This window comes from Microcebus murinus, chromosome 9 (genome assembly GCF_040939455.1).
Source record: "Microcebus murinus isolate Inina chromosome 9, M.murinus_Inina_mat1.0, whole genome shotgun sequence".
Taxonomy (NCBI): domain Eukaryota; kingdom Metazoa; phylum Chordata; class Mammalia; order Primates; family Cheirogaleidae; genus Microcebus; species Microcebus murinus.
The window spans coordinates 46,559,010-46,577,258 of NC_134112.1; the positions used below are offsets into that span (position 1 = coordinate 46,559,010).

The window sequence follows — 18,249 nt, forward strand, 5'->3', positions numbered from 1 at the left end:
ATGAGACCCCATCTCCACAAAAAGTAAAAAATGAGTCAAGCACCGTGGCACACACCTGTAGTCCCAGCTACTGGAGAGGCTGAGACAGGAGGATCATTTGAGCCCAGGAGTTCAAGATCATAGTGAACTATGATCGCACCATGGCACTCTAGCCTGGGCAACATAGTGAGACCCTGTCTCTGTAAAAAATAGACAAATAAAATAAAAAGGGCTAAAAGCTAAGAAGGAATAAAAGAAAATGTTAAAAGGTCTTTAATATTCTTCTTTTCTTCCTCTGCCCTATCCCATTCTGTCCAAACACATGCACATGCATTTCATTTCATAATTAATAGTGGTGTTTTACTTTTTATGTCTTTTTACTCCTGTTGCAGACTTTGCTGTCAAACAAATTTATATATTGCTCAAATTGTCATTTCTCTTCATTAGTTCCAGAGAATATGTCTGTGAGTCTGTCTTGGTCTGCTGCAGTAAATAATGTGGCTCTCTAAGGATGCCTAACAGAGGCAGAATTGTAGTATCTTGCCCCTCCAGACACCAGGCATAGGTACAGTGATAACAGGAGTATCTCCTCTTCCCAAGTGAGGTCTGAGGCCTGGTAGGTTTAGGTAAGGGAAAGAGGAACAAAGCCCTACAGATCCTGTGACATTTACCAACATGTCTTTGTAAAACCTGGATATATATTCATGAGACTACTCCTTCATGGGCCTTAGTCCCAGTGAGTGCAGGCCAACAAAGACCCTAATGTAGACCAGCATCATTTCCAACTATAGTTAAATAGTTTGGTACTTGAATAGCTATATATCCTGTCCATTAAATGATGTTTTTTTTTTCTTTTAGTTCAGAGTTATCCAGAGTCTGTGTGAAAAATAAATTCCTACATCTTCTGATTTCCCTTGTTCAAATCTACTTACCACTTATACATAATCTATAAATATCTACGTAATGTGTAAATTATTTAGGGCCTCTGACCCATTAATATTTTTGAAGAACCTTAAGTTATATATAAATAGGATCCAAGCACCTCATATTTTTAATGTGGTAGTGATGTATTCCCTATGCATCTTGGATTAATAACATTATTTTCTAATTATGATAATAAGTAATATATTGATACTGACTTCATACACTACATATCAGGTACTGTGCTATGTACTTTATGTAAATTATGGATTTATACTTAAGACTATATGTAAATTTATATAAATTATAACTGATCCTCATTATAACTATAAATTATCATTGTTATATACAGAAAGACAGAGAGGGTCATTGATGTTAAGTAATTTGCCCTTACCTGCAGGTTTAGAATTTAAATTCAAGTCTGCCTATTTCCAAGGCCTGTGCTCTTTTAATCATTTGCTGTTCTTTTCACATTTCTGATCCCAGATGGTTTTCAGAGAAAACATAAACGGTACTCTTAATTTATTGTTTGCTCAGGAATATCATAAGCTTCCTTTATAAAATAGTGTATGCATAAGACAAGACTAACATACCTTTTAGCCTCATTTTTCTGTCTGATTCTAATGTCTGTAATTACTGTTCTGGGAATTACTCTTTAACTGAAAATGCAACCAAATTAATGTGTTAATAAACCATGTTGGATGAGCATCATAAAAGCATATCAACACAGGAGTGTTTGTTTGGAATATAAAAAGCACTCTTGGGCATATAGGAGGGTATACCAATGTGGGTCTCTTTTGAATACAGTAGGTCCTGCTTTGTCTGTAAGTCAGAGCTTACCACCTGGTAATATATTTTCCATTACCTCTTACATTTAGTATCTGCTGCCAGAGCACTCTCTTCTCTCTTCCTAGTGAATTTCACAGTTCTGTGAGATTACCCTGTACCCTGTGACCACCATATTGCAGTAGGACAGAGATCAATGAGAGACCCTGCCAGTCATAAAGTGGAGGTTGTCTTGGAGTCTCTACCCCATGCCTGCCCCTTAGATTTTGACTTTTTCTAGAATTTGGTGAGAAAACAGCTTCCACATAACAGCGAATACTCATGTTCATATGTGGGTTTTTTGTAGCGTAATTGGACTCCCAGGAGAAGAGGACTGGCCTAGAGATGTTGCCCTTCCCAGGCAAGCGTTTCATTCAAAGTCTGCCCAACCGATTGAGAAGTTTGTAACGGATATTGATGAACTAGGCAAAGACCTACTTCTGGTAAGTTCATGCCATGCAGAGATGGTCTGCACTGTGCCGATGAGAGACTTGCCCTGTCCAGACTGCACAAATAGCAGTTCAGCGACTGCTGCAGGCATTGCGTGCCTCAGCCTCACAGGGCAGGAGGCTACAGTCTCTCTGTAGGTTTCACCTCCATACTCGTAGCAGCTGGTGGCTTGTGATTCCGGAATGTCTTTCTGATCTCTCTAAATCCGCCATCTTTGAATGTTTATTTCAATGCAGCCTTTGAAGCCCCTTGATTCACTTGGACATATGTTTCTTTAGAAGTAAATATTATGTTTCCTTGTTTACAGTTTCATGCCACTTGAAGCAACTTGACATTTTCATGTGCCTTTTCTTTAAATAGTCACAACTTGGGGAAGACTATTTCTTTTTTCCAAAGAAACTATACAGCAATAGTTACCAGTTTATTTAGTAAGTATTTCATGTGCCATGCACATATAAAATGCCTCACTGAAAACAAGGACTTCTGTGTTCTGTTTGAGACCCAAACTCACAATATTTGACCTTGTACATAATTTCCTATGCTTGGAGGCCAGACCAGTAGGTAGAAGAGTATACCTAATGGGCTCTTGGTGTCTGGAACCCAATAAATAATGAGTGTATCCTTTACCTCCTGACTTTACAGCCTCTGATATCTGCTTCAGCCTATGGGTCAGGTAGAGGTCTTCTCCATGTTCCTTGTTCTGGGGCCACACCAAAGAGGCAGCGGCTCTTTGGGCATGTTTTTCTCATGGTATAAGGTAGATGTTCCCAGAAGGGCAAGCAGAAATATTTGATGCCCCTGAATGCCTGGGCTTGGAAGAAGCATCTGGCCACTTCTGCCCACGTTCCACTGGCCAATGCAAGTTCTGTGGCCAAGGCTAACTTTGATGGAGGAAAGAATGCTCCTCCCATGAAAGGAAAGGAGAGAAGAGAATATATACTAAAAATTATCCAATCTACCACAGTATACAACTCGTGACTAGGTTGTGACTCCAAAAGTTCATTTTATAAGTCAATTATTTGCCAATCAAATTAAATTTTCTTGCAGAAACAATATGATTACACAGGTTTTTGAATTAATTCTAAAGGCAGCCACCTGTTCCTAAAGAAAAACAATAACAGAACATAACCACCTTTTCTAACAATACTTCTGTGGGACAAAATGTATTAAGATTTCCAACTTGAGATTCTCACATGCACCCCCACATTTGGCTAAGAAGTTCTCTTTCTCACCGCCTTCTTCCCAGCTTTAAGCCATCAGTATGGGTGTAAGGAAAGGGCTTCCTCCCACATAATCCTCTAGGGACATGTCTCTATATCATGAACATGTCCCCACAACTCTTCTCTTTCCTTTGTTCTGGAGATTAAAGTGGTTGCTTCCTTTTCTAATGAAAGTGCCTAATTTTCTCTGGGGAGAGAAACTCCTGTCCTTTGGGAATTCAGTCCTTCCAAAGCTTTTCTAAAGATGTTTATTGCTATTAGAGACAGTGGAAGCATTCTACTAACAGGCTCTTTCCTCTGCTTGCCCTTTTAGCATTTTGATTTGACTCTATAGGGAAGCTGGCACCATGGCCTGATAGGAAGCTCAGGATAAATAAGATAAGGATAAATAAGCTTAGGATAAATAAGATTTCAAGGGACCCCAGTGTCACCTGAAATTTTATGTAGAACTTTCTGTTTGTACTTGTTTTTCTCAGTCAGTAGCTTTCAACAGAATATTAGAGGGGTCCCTAATCCAGTGAGAACCTGACTAGGACTGGGAGCAGGAACCAAGATTAGGTAGAAGAGGTCTGCATAGATCATAATAATGGAAAGTCTTTAGATTACACAGAGGACTGAAATTCATAGATGTTTCATTTACCTAGCTCATTTTAGTGAACATTGCATCATAAGTATGGAGAAGCTTCTATAGCTTCCCTGTTACTTGTGAGTTCCTCGGGCACTGGGTGGGTCTTACTCCTGTGGATTAGTGCTTGCCACCTGCCAGGTGCTCAGCAGGAGGTGTTAATGGAAGGAGAGGAGGAAGAGGATTTAAGGAACAAGATTACCTGGGGGTAGTAGGGGGTAGAATTGAGACTGAGATTAGGGACACATTCTGACTAATTTGGCATTTTTAGAATGGAGATTGCTGCTGCTGCTGCAAAGGTTCTCCTTTCACTGTATACTTCAGTAGCCCAGCCTGGCTGCCCCGAGCTCCTTAAGTAAAGGACCAGCTGTTGTTCACCTTAGTATCCCTACACTTGAGCGGTCAGCCTAATTCAACTTGAATTGAATCTAATGGACTCCTGGTAGGACTGCTGCTAGCCCACGTGGCAACTTGATGTGAATTAGAAGAAGGCATTCCTGCCTCTGGGTTGTGCAGCCTTGGGGCAGAGTAAGAAGTTACACTATCTAAATAAAGATATATGCATACTGCAATGATAATAATAATATTTTTAAGGGACTTGGATGGCTTGGAGAATAATCCTGGGTAGGCAACAGCCCATAGGCACCCAAAAGGTGTGGCCTTTTCCTGAGAGGCAGTTTACACATTAAGGACATATAGGAGTACTGTCTACATATTATTTAGTGTCCCTTGAAATAAATATTCATTCTCATTGTAGATGCACTTAATACATGACAGTGAACAGATAACTATGTAAGCATATTATTTACATTGATGTGTTTTATATCAGTCAATTATCTTTTCTTTATTACAGAAGTGTTTGACATTTAATCCAGCCAAAAGAATATCCGCCTACAGTGCCCTGTCTCACCCATACTTCCAGGACCTGGAGAGGTGCAAGGAGAACCTGGATTCCCACCTGCCACCTAGCCAGAACCCCTCGGAGCTGAACACAGCCTGAGGTCTCAGCAGCTGCCTTGAGCTGATCTTCTGCAGAACACCCTTGGTGGCTGATGTTCCCCCTGAGCTAGCCCTGCAGAGCTGTTAAGGGTCACTGTCTGGAGGCCTTCCAGCTGCTGTCTTCTGGATGGGCTCTGCTTCTCCAAGGAAACCGCCTAGTTTACTGTTTTGAAATCAATGCAAGAGTGATTGCAGCTTTATGTTCATTTGTTTGTTTGTTTGTCTGTTTGTTTCAAGAACCTGGAAAAATTCCAGAAGAAGAGAAGCTGCTGACCAATTGTGCTGCCATTTCATTTTGCTAACCTTGAATGCTGCCAGTGTGAAGTGGTAATCCAGGCACAGCTGAGTTATGATGTAATCTCTCTGCAGCTGCCGGGCCTGACTTGGTACTTTTGAGCATGTGTGTGAGTGTGTGTGTATGTGTGTGTGTGTGTGTGTGAGAGAGAGAGAGAGAGAGAGAGAGAGATTGATTCTGTGATCCCTTAAAGTGTTACTTTTTGCAAACAATAAGAATATTTTAAAAACTCAAGGCAACCTATAAAATAGCAGGCATTTGTTCACTGAAGGTGATGGACCAGAATGGTCTTCTCAAATTAGAAAGTTGAACCATGTCCTCAGCATTTCTTTTCTGGCCAAAAGTAGGAAGTTTGCTAGTAGTAAAAGGTGACGTTTTGTACACACAGCAAAAAGGAAAAAAAATTCTAATATCTTTTAAGAAACCTGTTTTTTTTAAGTATGCATTCTATTTAGTCTTCAAAAAGCTGAATTTACTTGTTATAAGTCTTTTTTAACCTTCTATATAATATCATGCTTTATTGTTTCTTTTGGAAAATACCCTATAAGCTTTTTATTACTTGCTATAGATTTAGAGAGTATACCTCAAATAGGTAAAAAAAAAAAAAAATAGAGAAAGCCTTTATTTCCTGGTTTGAAATTTCTTTTTTCCTTTTTTTCTTTCCTTTTTTTTTTTTTTTTTTTTTTCGTTATTGTTATTTTTTGTTTTTAGGGATTTGTCAGAAACTGTTTGCTGTTTTGGTTTGGAGAGTAGTCTCTGACTAGAGACAGAAATGCCATTTAAATTTTCCTCACCTATTACACTGTACTTTCTGCCATGCACCGCCTTGTTGGCAAAGCATCCATCTTCTCTATCTCCCAGTGCCTCTAATATATATTGTGGCCATTACGTAACTCATAACAGATTGCTTCAATTCTTCCCATAGACCACCTGCTTGCTTGCTTTCAATGATCCTTTCATAAATTTGCAATTTCAGATTATGGTTTGTGGCCTCAGTTCTGCAATCCTAACAGGGATGTTCTCACTAATGCAGTCTTCCTACCTGGCTTTCACTATAGTTACCTAGGCAATGAGTAGGACACTTGTTCTGCTTTATCACCAGCACATAGATTGCTATAAACTGTTGTTTTGTGTTTTACATTTTTATAGAAGACATTGTCAGTGTAGTGTCTGAGGGAATGTCTTTAACTGTGTTTTAGTGATACACATTTACTCTATAAAATGATCTTTTCCCCATTCCCCAGGCTGTGCTTGTTTCTAGTGCCTTGTACTCACTCCTGTCCGCAGAACCAGCCTGACCTGGGCATTGTAAAAAACTTTGCTTTTTCTCTTGCCTTTTTCTCTACAGTCCTTTATATTTCATACCCTCTCTGCCTTGTATGTTATTTAGTGCTCACTTGGCTCTAGTAGCCAGAAGACATAGAAATTATCTTTCAGGAAGTTTAGCTACCTTTACTTTCTGTTGTGAGTGCATGCAACAGATAGATCATGTTTAGAGTTAGGATTTTCAAAGAATGGACATTGCTTCACTCAGTAGAAAATATTTCAGATGATGTTTATGCATTATCAAGTTTTTACTGAATTCTTCACAGCTTAATATTGTATATGACTGTCTTGAACAAGAGAAAAAAATTAGATGTTTCTCTCCTTGAGAACTTTTTGGGTTGGGAATTATTCTGTTTTTAATACATACATTGTTTAACATTTTTTCATTCAGTAGCTTCAGGAACAGGAAATTTTTTCTAAAGCAAGATAATCAAGAAGATGGGCCATAAGAATGTTTTACACTTTCATTGTGACAACACTGATAATGTGTTGTCAGTACTGTAAATGCTTGAGATATAATGCATTCAGGGCAAGATATACTCAAAGTCTCACCTGGAAAAGTGAGTTCCACCTTCCCTTTGATCGAGGGTCAAAACACAAAGACATTTTTGCTAGGGCCTAGAAATTGAATTTGAAACCTCACTGCACTGATTCATCATGAGCTTTTGGTTAGTATTCATGGCTAGAGTGAATATAACAAGTTACTGCTTTTGCAAAAGTTTTTTCATAAGTTCACTCCAAAAAAATGCAGCTGTTCTGAACTGGAATTTTTCAGCATTCTTTAGAATTTTGAACAAGTAGAGAGCTCAACTTTTATTTCTACCATCTGCTTTTGGCTCATTTCTAAGTAGTGCTTGTAAAAAAAAAAAAATTAAAGCACCAACATTTTGGCATTAGATACTTGGCAGATTATCCTCTGATGACACAGAATAAAAGGGCATCTCAGCCTCTCTGAACTTTTTAAGAGTCTGTCCCCGGCTCTTCCCTCTGTGTGGTTGTTACACTTGAGTGAATACTCTCTCAATTCATGTGTTTTACACCCAGGCTCACCACTTCTGAAATCCAGATCCCACACAAGCAATTGTACCATTAAGGACACTTTGAAGCATGTAGTAGAATAAGAGCTTACTGAATATAGCTTATTCTTCTGTGACATATGGTTTCAAACATCTTTGCCAAAAGCCAGGCAGTGGTTAACTGAAAAGGTCATACTGCCCCAGGGTTATACTGAAGCAGCGTATAGCAAGTAAAAATATTGTGACAGATTTGAAGTCGCATTTGAATGTCATACTAGAACTAGTGCAAGAAGGTGACTGCCTATTCTGGCAGCCCAGGCATTTTAGGAACTGTTGGTGCAGAGTAGAGTTGAAACAACTTACATATAAAAAGAGAAAGCTGTTCATCTAGTTATCATAATCAATCACATGGCAAAGGGTAATAATGACCTAATCTTAAAAACACAATTTCCAAGAGTTTGTAAGAACCCAGTGGGTTAGAGCCTCCTACTTTGTCCCTCCTTTGAAGTATATGGGAACTCAAGGTGCAAAGAACCTGTTTTGGAAGAAAGCTGGGGCCATTTCAACACCCTGTATTCTCATGACTTTCTCTCAGGAAGCACACACTGTGAATGGCAGGCTATTTGTTTAGGCCCAGGTGACTTGCCTAAAAATAGTTCAAAATTATTTACCTAAGAATAGAATCTTAGCATTTTAGTTTTAAGTAAAAATGAAAATTTCAGGATGCACAGGATATTAGTGTCTCAAAGGAAATGTGTTTCTTTTAATGGAGAAATTTATAGTTTGACTCCTGAATGTGGTACTATCCATCTTGAAGAGAAGATTCCTAAATAGTGCCAAATAATTTGAACTTTAAATTATGTCCTTAAATTGAGTTTTTAAGTAACCATAGTGGCTTCTTTTAAAAGTGGTACATGTTAAAGCCAGTAATGGCAATTCTCGTTCCATTATGGAAAATTAAATCATGTAAACAATTTTAATGTGTTTGTGATACTACAAAATTCTGTCCAAAGAATTGCTTTTCTTTTAAGTGATAACTTGACTATTTTTAGATAAGCACATGAGAGATCTCACATTTTCCAAAAGTGGGCTTTTGTTGCATAGTTGGGTCTAGGAAAGAATAATGTTAAAAGTTAATATGCCACATATTACTTGTGTTAGTAAAGTAACTACAGAGTACTTACCTTGGAAAGAAAATATTGAAATATCATTATAAGTTCTTAAATATTGGTAGAATTCAAAAGAATATGTTTTACATTGTGGCAGCTAAAAATAAAGATGTTATATGATTTCTAAACCTTTAAAAGTTATTCATAAAATAGTGTGCAATGGATAGAGAAAATTCTGGAGAAAATGAAGGTATTCAAGGCGTAGTTTCAAAACTACATAGATTTTGAAGGATATAGTTTTAATTAACAAATATATTATAAGAGTTTATGTTAAAGTCATCTGGCAACTATGGACATGATATGTTCAAAAACAAATTTTATGGAGAAGCTGTTCCACAAACAGTTACCATTTCAAAGATTGAGCAAACTAAACCTGTATTTTTTCTCATTGCAAAGGAAGACTAAGCCATGTGAAGCTATACTTGGTATACATGCCTAAGAGTGTTCACTGTAAAAAGATAAAACAAATTTTCAAAAGGCATGTGTTCCCTGTGCCACCAGTACTTTTAAAAAATTGTGAATCTTACCCAAAACCAGTTACCATGTGCATTAAATACATTCAGATAAATAATTAGGAAGATACTTACATGTTCCATCTCCACCATAGAAAAACTTCTTGAGGCTGCCAAAATCTACCAAGAAATATGTCTTCAGAAATAATAAGAAATGGTGTTTTCCTCAAAAGCATGAGAAAATAGCATTTTCATTTCTTATTAGATTCTTTGTTATAGTGATGCAATTTTCAACCCAATTTTGATACATACCTATATCTCAAGCATTTCTAGATTGTACTTTTTCAGAAAATAAATCAAAAATATTCCTTTGGCCTTCTCTATCTTCTGACCTTTATAAACAACAAAAATACAGAAACAGAAAGGGTACAATTTTTAAATTTTTTTCTTCGACTGGTCATTTTGCTTTGGGTTTTTTTTTCCCCTTCATGATGTACCAATCAGCTTTTCAAAATGTTTTCTATTTCTTAGCATTCCCAGGGAGTTAGTGTAGATAAATGAATGGACTTCCATCAACATGGTATGTTTCCTTGATACTGGTGCTCTGGCCTTGAGAAGAAAACAAGAGCCACCTGAAAATATATAGGCTTTTTTCCAAGCATCCATTTAAATACTGTTACAGCAATTTGAAGTTAATATGGTAGGAAAGGGAGGTAGGTGTTTTTTCTTGCAAAAGTCTGTTTTAAAATCCATGCTGTTCTAAGAAATAGGCTTTCTTGTTTTATTCCAGTATATTCCACAAGGTGGCACTTTCAGAGAAAAACTAAAATCTGACCAAGGCTAAAGACTTTATTCTAACTTTATCTTTCTGCACACATTTAACTTAGCACTTGTTTTTCAGGACAGTTAATCTTCATAATGTTCTGTAACTTAGATATTTTACTTGTTAGCTAGGTTCTGAGTGATTATCTGCAAATAAATTGTGCTTAAGGGCACATAATACACCTATTTTGTTTATGTAAGTGAGTAAAGAAGCTTAAATATTCATTTATTCAAGGAACATTTTTGAGGTACCTAATTACCTCACTTTTCTGGGTTAGTACAGGCTTACTTACTATAAAGGCAACCCTCATCTGTGAACAGAATAGTTTTGATAGGAATATAAAACTCCTCCAGTGCCTCCAGTTAAAACACTCATACCCTGTTTGCTGCTTTCACATTCCTTCCCAGGGTGGCCTTTTGACACTGCTTAAATTTTAAAATCCTAATTTAAAAAAATCAGACGAGCAAACTAAGTAGCACATCAGTTATTCAATAGGCAAAACCTTTTCTAGATAATTGCTATATTGAAACAGCCCTAAATGACCTAGTAATTTTTGAATTTTTATAATCACAAATGTAAATTCATAAATTATAATTTTTGTAAATGTCTAAGTATATGAGCATAACAAGAGCATATTTACATAAGTCATTCCACTTTTGAAGTTTTTTGGCAACTCTCTCTATATATTTTTTATTATTACTTTTAACTCAGAGGTCTTCTCAGAGACTCCGTATCCCCGAAAAGAATCTAAGTTAACTTAGAAAGTCACCTTCCTCACAACAGTGTCATTTGAAATTTAGGAAGAAGGACATCAGTGTATTTTTTTTTTTTTTTAGAATTTCCTTAGCATAGAACAACAGAAGGCAGTTTATTCCTTTTGAGTGGCACACACTTGATGGTACCTGCCAAACTTTCCTCCAGAGTGGTAGGCAGGCAAAGTCTCAGTAATTCATACTAAGTCAAAATGCCACGCACTTAGGGTCTGTCTGAAGCTCTTGGGGAAATCTTAGGCTTCATTCACCCTCTGCTCCCACTAGTTTAAGCCTCTAAGCGAAAGGCGGAATCCGAACCCCGGGTTTGCGACCGGTGGGCCCGCCCGCGCTCTATCTGCTCTCGAGCAAAACTTGACTCCCCCCTGCGAAGCCCCTCGTCGCCCCGCCCCTGGGCGCTGGAGCGGCAGTGGGCGGGGCCGGCTGAGACCGCCCGCCAGGCCACCTGCCGGTGTCCCGAACGACGTGCGGCCCGGCGGGACCTGCCCTCCTGTCCAAGGTCAGAGTGCCCTGCTGCTGTCTCAGAGGCATCTGTTCTGCACATCTGAGGAAGGAAAATGTCCCTAGAAGCAAACGGGTGTCTTCTGTAAATAAGTACAACATGATTCTCCGAAAAGTTCGGGTATAAAGAGATGCGGTAGAAGCCCATCTTCTGTGTGAAGCTGCCTACTGCGCATCTCTCAAGCTCTAAGCTCAGCTTTTTTTTTTTTTTTTTTGAAAAGATGTATAATTACAGGAAAGATTTTTTTTATTTTTTTATTTTCTATCATTCTGCATAATATGATGGCAAAAAGATATGCCTGGAAAAGTTTTGTTTTGAAAAATTGTTTATTTTCTGCTTCATCTTCAGTTGGCAAAAACTGCTAACTCTTTAGCTTTCAGTTTCTTCCCTCTTTGTCAAGTCATTAAAGGTATATAAACAAATTATCTCATATAGTAGGGGAATTTCCTGTTTAGAGGAATCTTTTGTGTGAATTGTTTGGTCACACAAATAATCAACCCCTTCTCTATTTTAGGAGTTTGGATTGTCAAATGTAGATTTTCTTAACGGGGGCACATAACCATATTTTGACTGCCGAGAACTATGCCTGTAGCACTAATCAGCAAACATAGAGCCACACTGTTATTTAATTTCTCTCTGTGGTTTCTAGCCAAATTCCGTTGATGTGCTTAGGCTAAAGTTCGGAAGATAACCCTTTGTACCCTTACTTGAAAACTTATAATCTTAAGTTTTATGAAATGCAATAATATGTATTACCTAGCAATATATCTGTGATCACCAGCAACTCTGAGTTTGACGTTGAAGTCTGACAAATGAAAATAGAGTCCAGCAGTAATGCATTTTCTTGAACCCCCAAGTGCATCATATATCTTTTCATTCTGGTCCTGTGTTCACAACAATATACACATGTATACCATAGTTCCTCACTTTTTATTCATTTATTTTCGTATGACCAGTAAAACGTATATTAGTTAGCACATGGAATTAATTGTGTCAGCTACTCCTAGGAACAGCACTTAACAGGTGGGGAATTTTTTTCAAGTTGTTCTACATTTGCATAAATTATTTCTATTATTATTCATGTATATTATTTATTTCTGAATTACACTAGTCCTGTGAAAGTGCAACCCGAAGGCAGAAAGTGCTAAGACTTGCATTTAACGTTCATTATCATGTTCCTGATGGAGCTAAGAAAATAAAAATTAGGCTAAACCCCCAAATAAGCTGCATGCATTTTTAACATGATTAGTAGATTTAAGATTATAGGTGTAGTATTTTTGGTGTCTAGGTGTTTTATCATTATGCAAAAGAATTAAAGGACTTTATAGTTGTTGTTTTTGTCAAATATGCATATAGTATAGTATGAAAATACAGTAAAAATAAAAACTAAAGGTAGAAAAGCATTTTAGATACTGCCTTAATTTAGGAACTATGCCAGATGGCCATCGGAGTAGATGCCAGGCAGAGACAGGTGCCTGGACAACCTCTTTTTGTGTGACCTTGTGAAGAAATTTTCCCCCACTCGATCTAGGGCCCTCATAGATGTCATGTGCAGTAGTGAGAACAGGTAGTACTGTTGAGAGGAGAGCAGTGTGGGAGTTTTTCTGTAGAAGCAGAACTGTCAGCTTATGCCTTGAGGCTTCCAGAATGTGTTAGATGGAGAAGTCCAAGTTTCCCTGCTTCAGGCAACTTGGCTGTGTACAGAAGCAATCCAGCCTGGTGGTAAAAAGCAAGGATTGCATGTACAGTAATTGGCAAAGGGATTTTAACAGCCAACAGTTCCCAACACTGCAAAAGCTTGTTGCATTTCTGGTAGTTGAGGTTTTGATCTGAAGGTTAAAGGGCAAGTGTTTGGATAGAAGAGCAATATGTGTTAAGAAAAGCACAATATTGGTTCCTGTAGAGTGCAAATTAGAACTAGAGAGTTTTATAGGATTATCATAGATGTGTAAAAGTAGGTTACACTTTTTCACTGTAAAATATGTTAGTGTTTCTGCATTCCCATAGGATCTAGTTAAAACTTTCTCCTAGGTTTCAGCAGGGCTGTCACACACAGTAAGCTTTTTTTTTTTATGACTTATAGAAAATGTTTTAAAAGTTAAAATCTTAACTTGGACATTTGACTTGTTGGTTTCTGTTTGAAATCACAGTTCTAGAAATGTAGAGATTGTGCATATCAGATACTAATCTGGGCTGTGTGAACCAGCCTAGGATGACCAATATCCCCACACCCCTATATCCTGTCCCCTGCATCTCTTCCTCCCCCCTACTAAAGTGCTCCCTGCCACCATCCTGGCGTGTCCACGTGGTGCTCTCCATCGTCCTCCATATTAGGAACCACAGGTGTGCCTGCCTATGCCTGGCCACCACCCCCTCTTGACCTTTGGCTAGCCACGATCATCAAGAGATGGTTCCTGATGCTGGGCAGGGACTGTGCTCATGACATCACTCAGAAGTGCCCTCTAGCATCTTTATACGCATCTTGATTTTTAAACCAAGTCATTCTACAGAGCATTCAGTGTTGGCTGTGGTACCAAGAGAAAAACAAATCAAGACTACAAGCCACATTCCAGGCTGCTGTTTTCTCTCCATCTACAGGCCATATTTTTATTGTATTTCTTCATACTTGAAACTCATTCTGTTATTTTAATATCAGGGTACAGACTTATAAGGGTGCATGTTCCTTCAAGGTGCATAATTACTCTCATTCCGTTTGCTCATATTGCTACAGAATGCTCTCTTTTGGTGCTTTGGGTTCAGCAGGTCCAAGAATCAGTGTGGAAATTTACTGCCTGGAACACAGTCTTACAAGAGTGTTGGCAGATGACTTGGTATTAGATGTTGCTTCTGCTCTTTGTACACAGACTGAGAGTTACCACACTGGCCTGTTAGGTCGACCTGGGTATCTCTCCTCCCAGAAAATATAAACCCCATGCTGTAGGGTGGATACAACACAGCTCTCTGAAAGCAGGGACCTTCCTACCTATCTGGATTATTTAGCCCTCAAAGAAAAATGGCCTTGGGTGTAGACAGTAGCAGGATGGGAAGGGGCCGTTTTACCCTAGGGACCATCCTGCCATTCCACACAGAAAGCCCTCTAGAGGCAAAAAAAAAAAAAAAAAAAAGAAATAAAGTTTGTCTCCAAGGTTACCCTCTTCAGAGCATGTGTGCTAAATATTCTTGCTACCTCCCCAAGAGGTAGGTGAAAATACAGGCCGGTTTATCTAGACCCTACCTGAGGAGGAGAAGAGAAAAGTAGATGTCTATGTCATGTAAAATATGTCATCCAAGGACCACCCAAACTTCCACTAAATACCGCATCACTAGAAATCTATTTTTAAAAGTAACTCAAGTAAGGGATGCTTTATGACCCTGAGTTTCTGAGGTCAGAGGTAGCCATTCTTGTCTGTACCGTACTCTGACTTATTTGGAGAAAGAGAACTTGCAGTGGTGACTCTGTTGTAATGGTAAAGGTAACGTGAGAAAATTCAGAAGGTTGTAGATCCATAATCCTTTGGAAACTGGATGTCTTACTGGGTGCTAGAATGGAAATTTAGGTATTTATTGTCAGATAATGGAATTCATTGTTTTTCAGAATTGGTGTTGAAATGTCACTGTCCAATGTGTTCACTTATGCAAAAGCTAAATTGAATGAAGCAAAAACAAAATGGTTTGTGTATTTGTCATACCTTTTGTATTTCTTACAATAAAAATATTGGTAGCAAATAATAAAAACAGCAACTTTAAACTGCTTTCTTGGAGATGAGTTACTCTTCTGGCTATTTTTCTTTTGATTCTAATGTAAAATGAACATAAGTGCAGTGAGTAATGTTCATTAAACAGCAAGTTTTAGCAGAATGTGTTTTAAACTTTTAAAAGATTTGTTTTCAGGCATGTAATGTTTTAAAAGGTAAATAGCAGCTCATTGAGCTTAGAGTTCATTCAACAAATACAGTCAAGAATAGCTTAATGACAGGAATACATTCTGAGAAATGAGGTGTTAGGCAATTTATCATTGTTCAAACATCACAGAGTGTACTCACACAAACCTAGATATTAGAGCCTCCTACACACCTACGCTATATGTTATAGCCTGTTGCTCCTAGACTACAAACGTGTCGCATGTTACTGTACTGAATACTGTAGGCAGCTGGAACACAATGGTAAGTATTTGTGTATCTAAACATACCTAACCATATAAAAGGTAAAGTAAAAATATAATATAAAATATAAAAAGCGATACATCTGAATAGGGCATTTACCATGAATGGAGCTTGCAGAACTGGAAATTGCTCTGGGTATGTGAGTGAGTGAGTGAGTGAGTGAATGCGAAGGCCTAGGACATTACTGTACACTACTGTAGACTTTTTTTTTTTTTTTTTTTTTTTGAGACAGAGTCTCACTTTTGTTGCCCTGGCTAGAGTGAGTGCCGTGGCGTCAGTCTAGCTCACAGCAACCTCAATCTCCTGGGCTCAAGCGATCCTTCTGCCTCAGCCTCCCAAGTAGCTGGGACTACAGGCATGCACCACCATGCCCGGCTAATTTTTTGTATATAGATTTTTAGTTGGTCAATTAATTTCTTTCTATTTTTTTTTTTTAGTAGAGACGGGGTCTCGCTCAGGCTGGTTTCGAACTCCCAACCTCGAGCAATCCACCCGCCTCGGCCTCCCAGAGTGCTAGGATTACAGGCTTGAGCCACCGCGCCCGCCACACTACTGTAGACTTTACAAATACTGTACACTTGGGCTACACTAAATTTATTTTTAAAAATGTTTCTTCAATAATAAATTAACCTTAGCTTACTGTAACTTTTACTTTGTAAATTTTAATCTTTTTAACTTTTTGACTCTTTTGTAATAATGCTTAGCTTAAAACACAAACATGATGCACAGCTGTACAAAAATATTTTTTCTTTTTATCTTTATAAGCCTTTTTCTATTTTTGAAATTTCTAAATTTTTTTTTACTTTTTAAACTTTTTTGTTCACTTGTAAGACTGAAGTGGGAATGTAAGAATAGGCAGTTAGATACATAAGTGTGGAGTCCAAGAGGCCTGGATTGAAAATAAAAGTTTTGTGTAAGACACAAACACATGCATTGGCCTAGGCCTACCCAGGTCAGGATCATCAACATTACTGACTTCCACCTCCACATCTGTTACCACTGGAAGGTCTTCATAGGCAATAACACCCATGGAGTTGTCATCTACAATTACAGTTACTTCTTCTGGAATACCTACTGAAAGGCCTACATGAGGCTGTTATACAGTTAACTAAGTAGGAGTACATTCTAAAATAATAAGTATAGTATAGTAAATACATAAACCAGTAATATAGTTATTTATTATGATTATCATGGGAAACCACTGGAAGGTAAGAAGCACAGAAGTGACATATGATCTGACATGTGTTTGTAAAGTACCTCTCTGGCCACTCCATTGAGAATAGACTTAGGGTAACAGCAGGGTGCCTAGTTAGGAGGCTATTGAAATAAGCCAGATAAAAGACAATGGTGGCTTTGATCAAAGTAAAAACAGTGGAGGTGGTGAAAAGTGAGGAGATTATATTTTAAAGGTAAGGCTTATGTTATGTGCTGATAAATTAGACATGGCATTGAAAGGGAACAAGCTACGACATCTCTAAGGTTTTGGGCTTGAGCAAGTTGCCATTTACTGAGAGGAGAAGAATGTAGGAGGAGATGGCTTTTGGGAAAATATTGAAGGTTGGATTTGGGACATAAGTTTGAGATCGTATTAGACACTGAAGTGGGAATGTTGAATAGGCAGTTAGATATGTAAGTGTGGAGTCCAAGAGGCCTGGATTGAAAATAAAAGTTTTGGAGTAGTCAGTGTATTTATGGTATTTAAAGCTAGAGATTGGATGAGATCCCCAAGGAAGGCAGTGTGTATAAAAAGAAGAGATCCCAGAACCAAGCTCTAGAGTACCCCAATGTTTATAGCCCAGGAGATGAAAAAAAATATGCAACAAAGAGTAAGTTGACTTCAGGAGGAACACCAAGTAAACATGATGTCTGGGAATCCAAGTGAAAAGAATCTTTTGAGGAGGAGAGAGTCATTATTGTGACAAATGCTGCTGATAGGTCAAGGAAAATGAGGGCTGAGAAATGACCACCAATGAAGCAACATGGAGAAGATGAGTGACCTTGAAAATAAATCCTGATTAAGTGGTAGGGATAGAGCTGCTTTTCCAGGCGGCTGCCGAAGATGGCGGAGGGGCAGGTCCTGGTGCTTGATGGCTGAGGCCATCTCCTGGGCTGCTTGGCGGCCATGATGGCCAAACAGGTACTGCTGGGCCGGAAGGTGGTGGTTGTGCACTATGAGGGCATCAATATTTCTGGCAATTTCTACAGAAACAAGCTAAAGTTCCTGGCCTTCCTCTGCAAATGAATGAACACCAACCATTCCTGGGGGCCCTAGGATTTCCAGGCCCCCAGGTGCATTTTCTGGCGGACTGTGCGAGGCATGCTGCCCGACAAGACTGAGCGAGGCCAGGCTGCCCTGGACCGCCTCAAGGTGTTTGGTGGGATCCCACCACCCTGTGACAAGAAAAAGCGGATGGTGGTTCCTGCTGCCCTCTAGGTTGTGCACCTGAGGCCTACGAGAAAGTTTGCCTACCTGGGGTGTCTGGCTCTTGAGGTTGGCTGGAAGTACCAGGCAGTGACAGACACCCTGGAGGAGAAGAGGAAAGAGAAGGCCAAGATCCACTACTGGAAGAAAAAGCAGCTCATGAGGCTACAGAAATAGGCCAAAAAGAACATGGAGAAGAAAATTGACAAATACACAGAGGTCCTCAAGACCCATGGACTCCTGATCTGAGCCCAATAAAGACTTTATTCCTCAAAAAAAAGGGGGGGGGGGG

The 18,249-nt window shown here is 38.7% G+C and overlaps 1 protein-coding gene and 1 pseudogene across 4 annotated transcripts in view; both read left to right on the forward strand.

Moving 5' to 3' along the window:
- Positions 1–15,135, forward strand: part of CDK6 (cyclin dependent kinase 6) — a 209,150-nt gene extending 194,015 nt beyond the window's left edge. For all 4 annotated transcript variants that reach the window (XM_012779637.2, XM_076006439.1, XM_076006437.1 and 1 more), the window contains exons 7-8: positions 2,033–2,168; positions 4,874–15,135. In XM_012779637.2, coding sequence (XP_012635091.1) covers positions 2,033–2,168; positions 4,874–5,020 — 283 coding nt within the window. In that variant the 3' untranslated portion in view covers positions 5,021–15,135. The remainder of the gene's footprint in view (positions 1–2,032; positions 2,169–4,873) is intronic.
- A 660-nt stretch (positions 15,136–15,795) lies between these two features.
- On the forward strand, positions 15,796–18,237 carry LOC142872916 (large ribosomal subunit protein uL13 pseudogene; annotated as a pseudogene).
- The last annotated feature ends 12 nt before the right edge of the window (positions 18,238–18,249 follow it).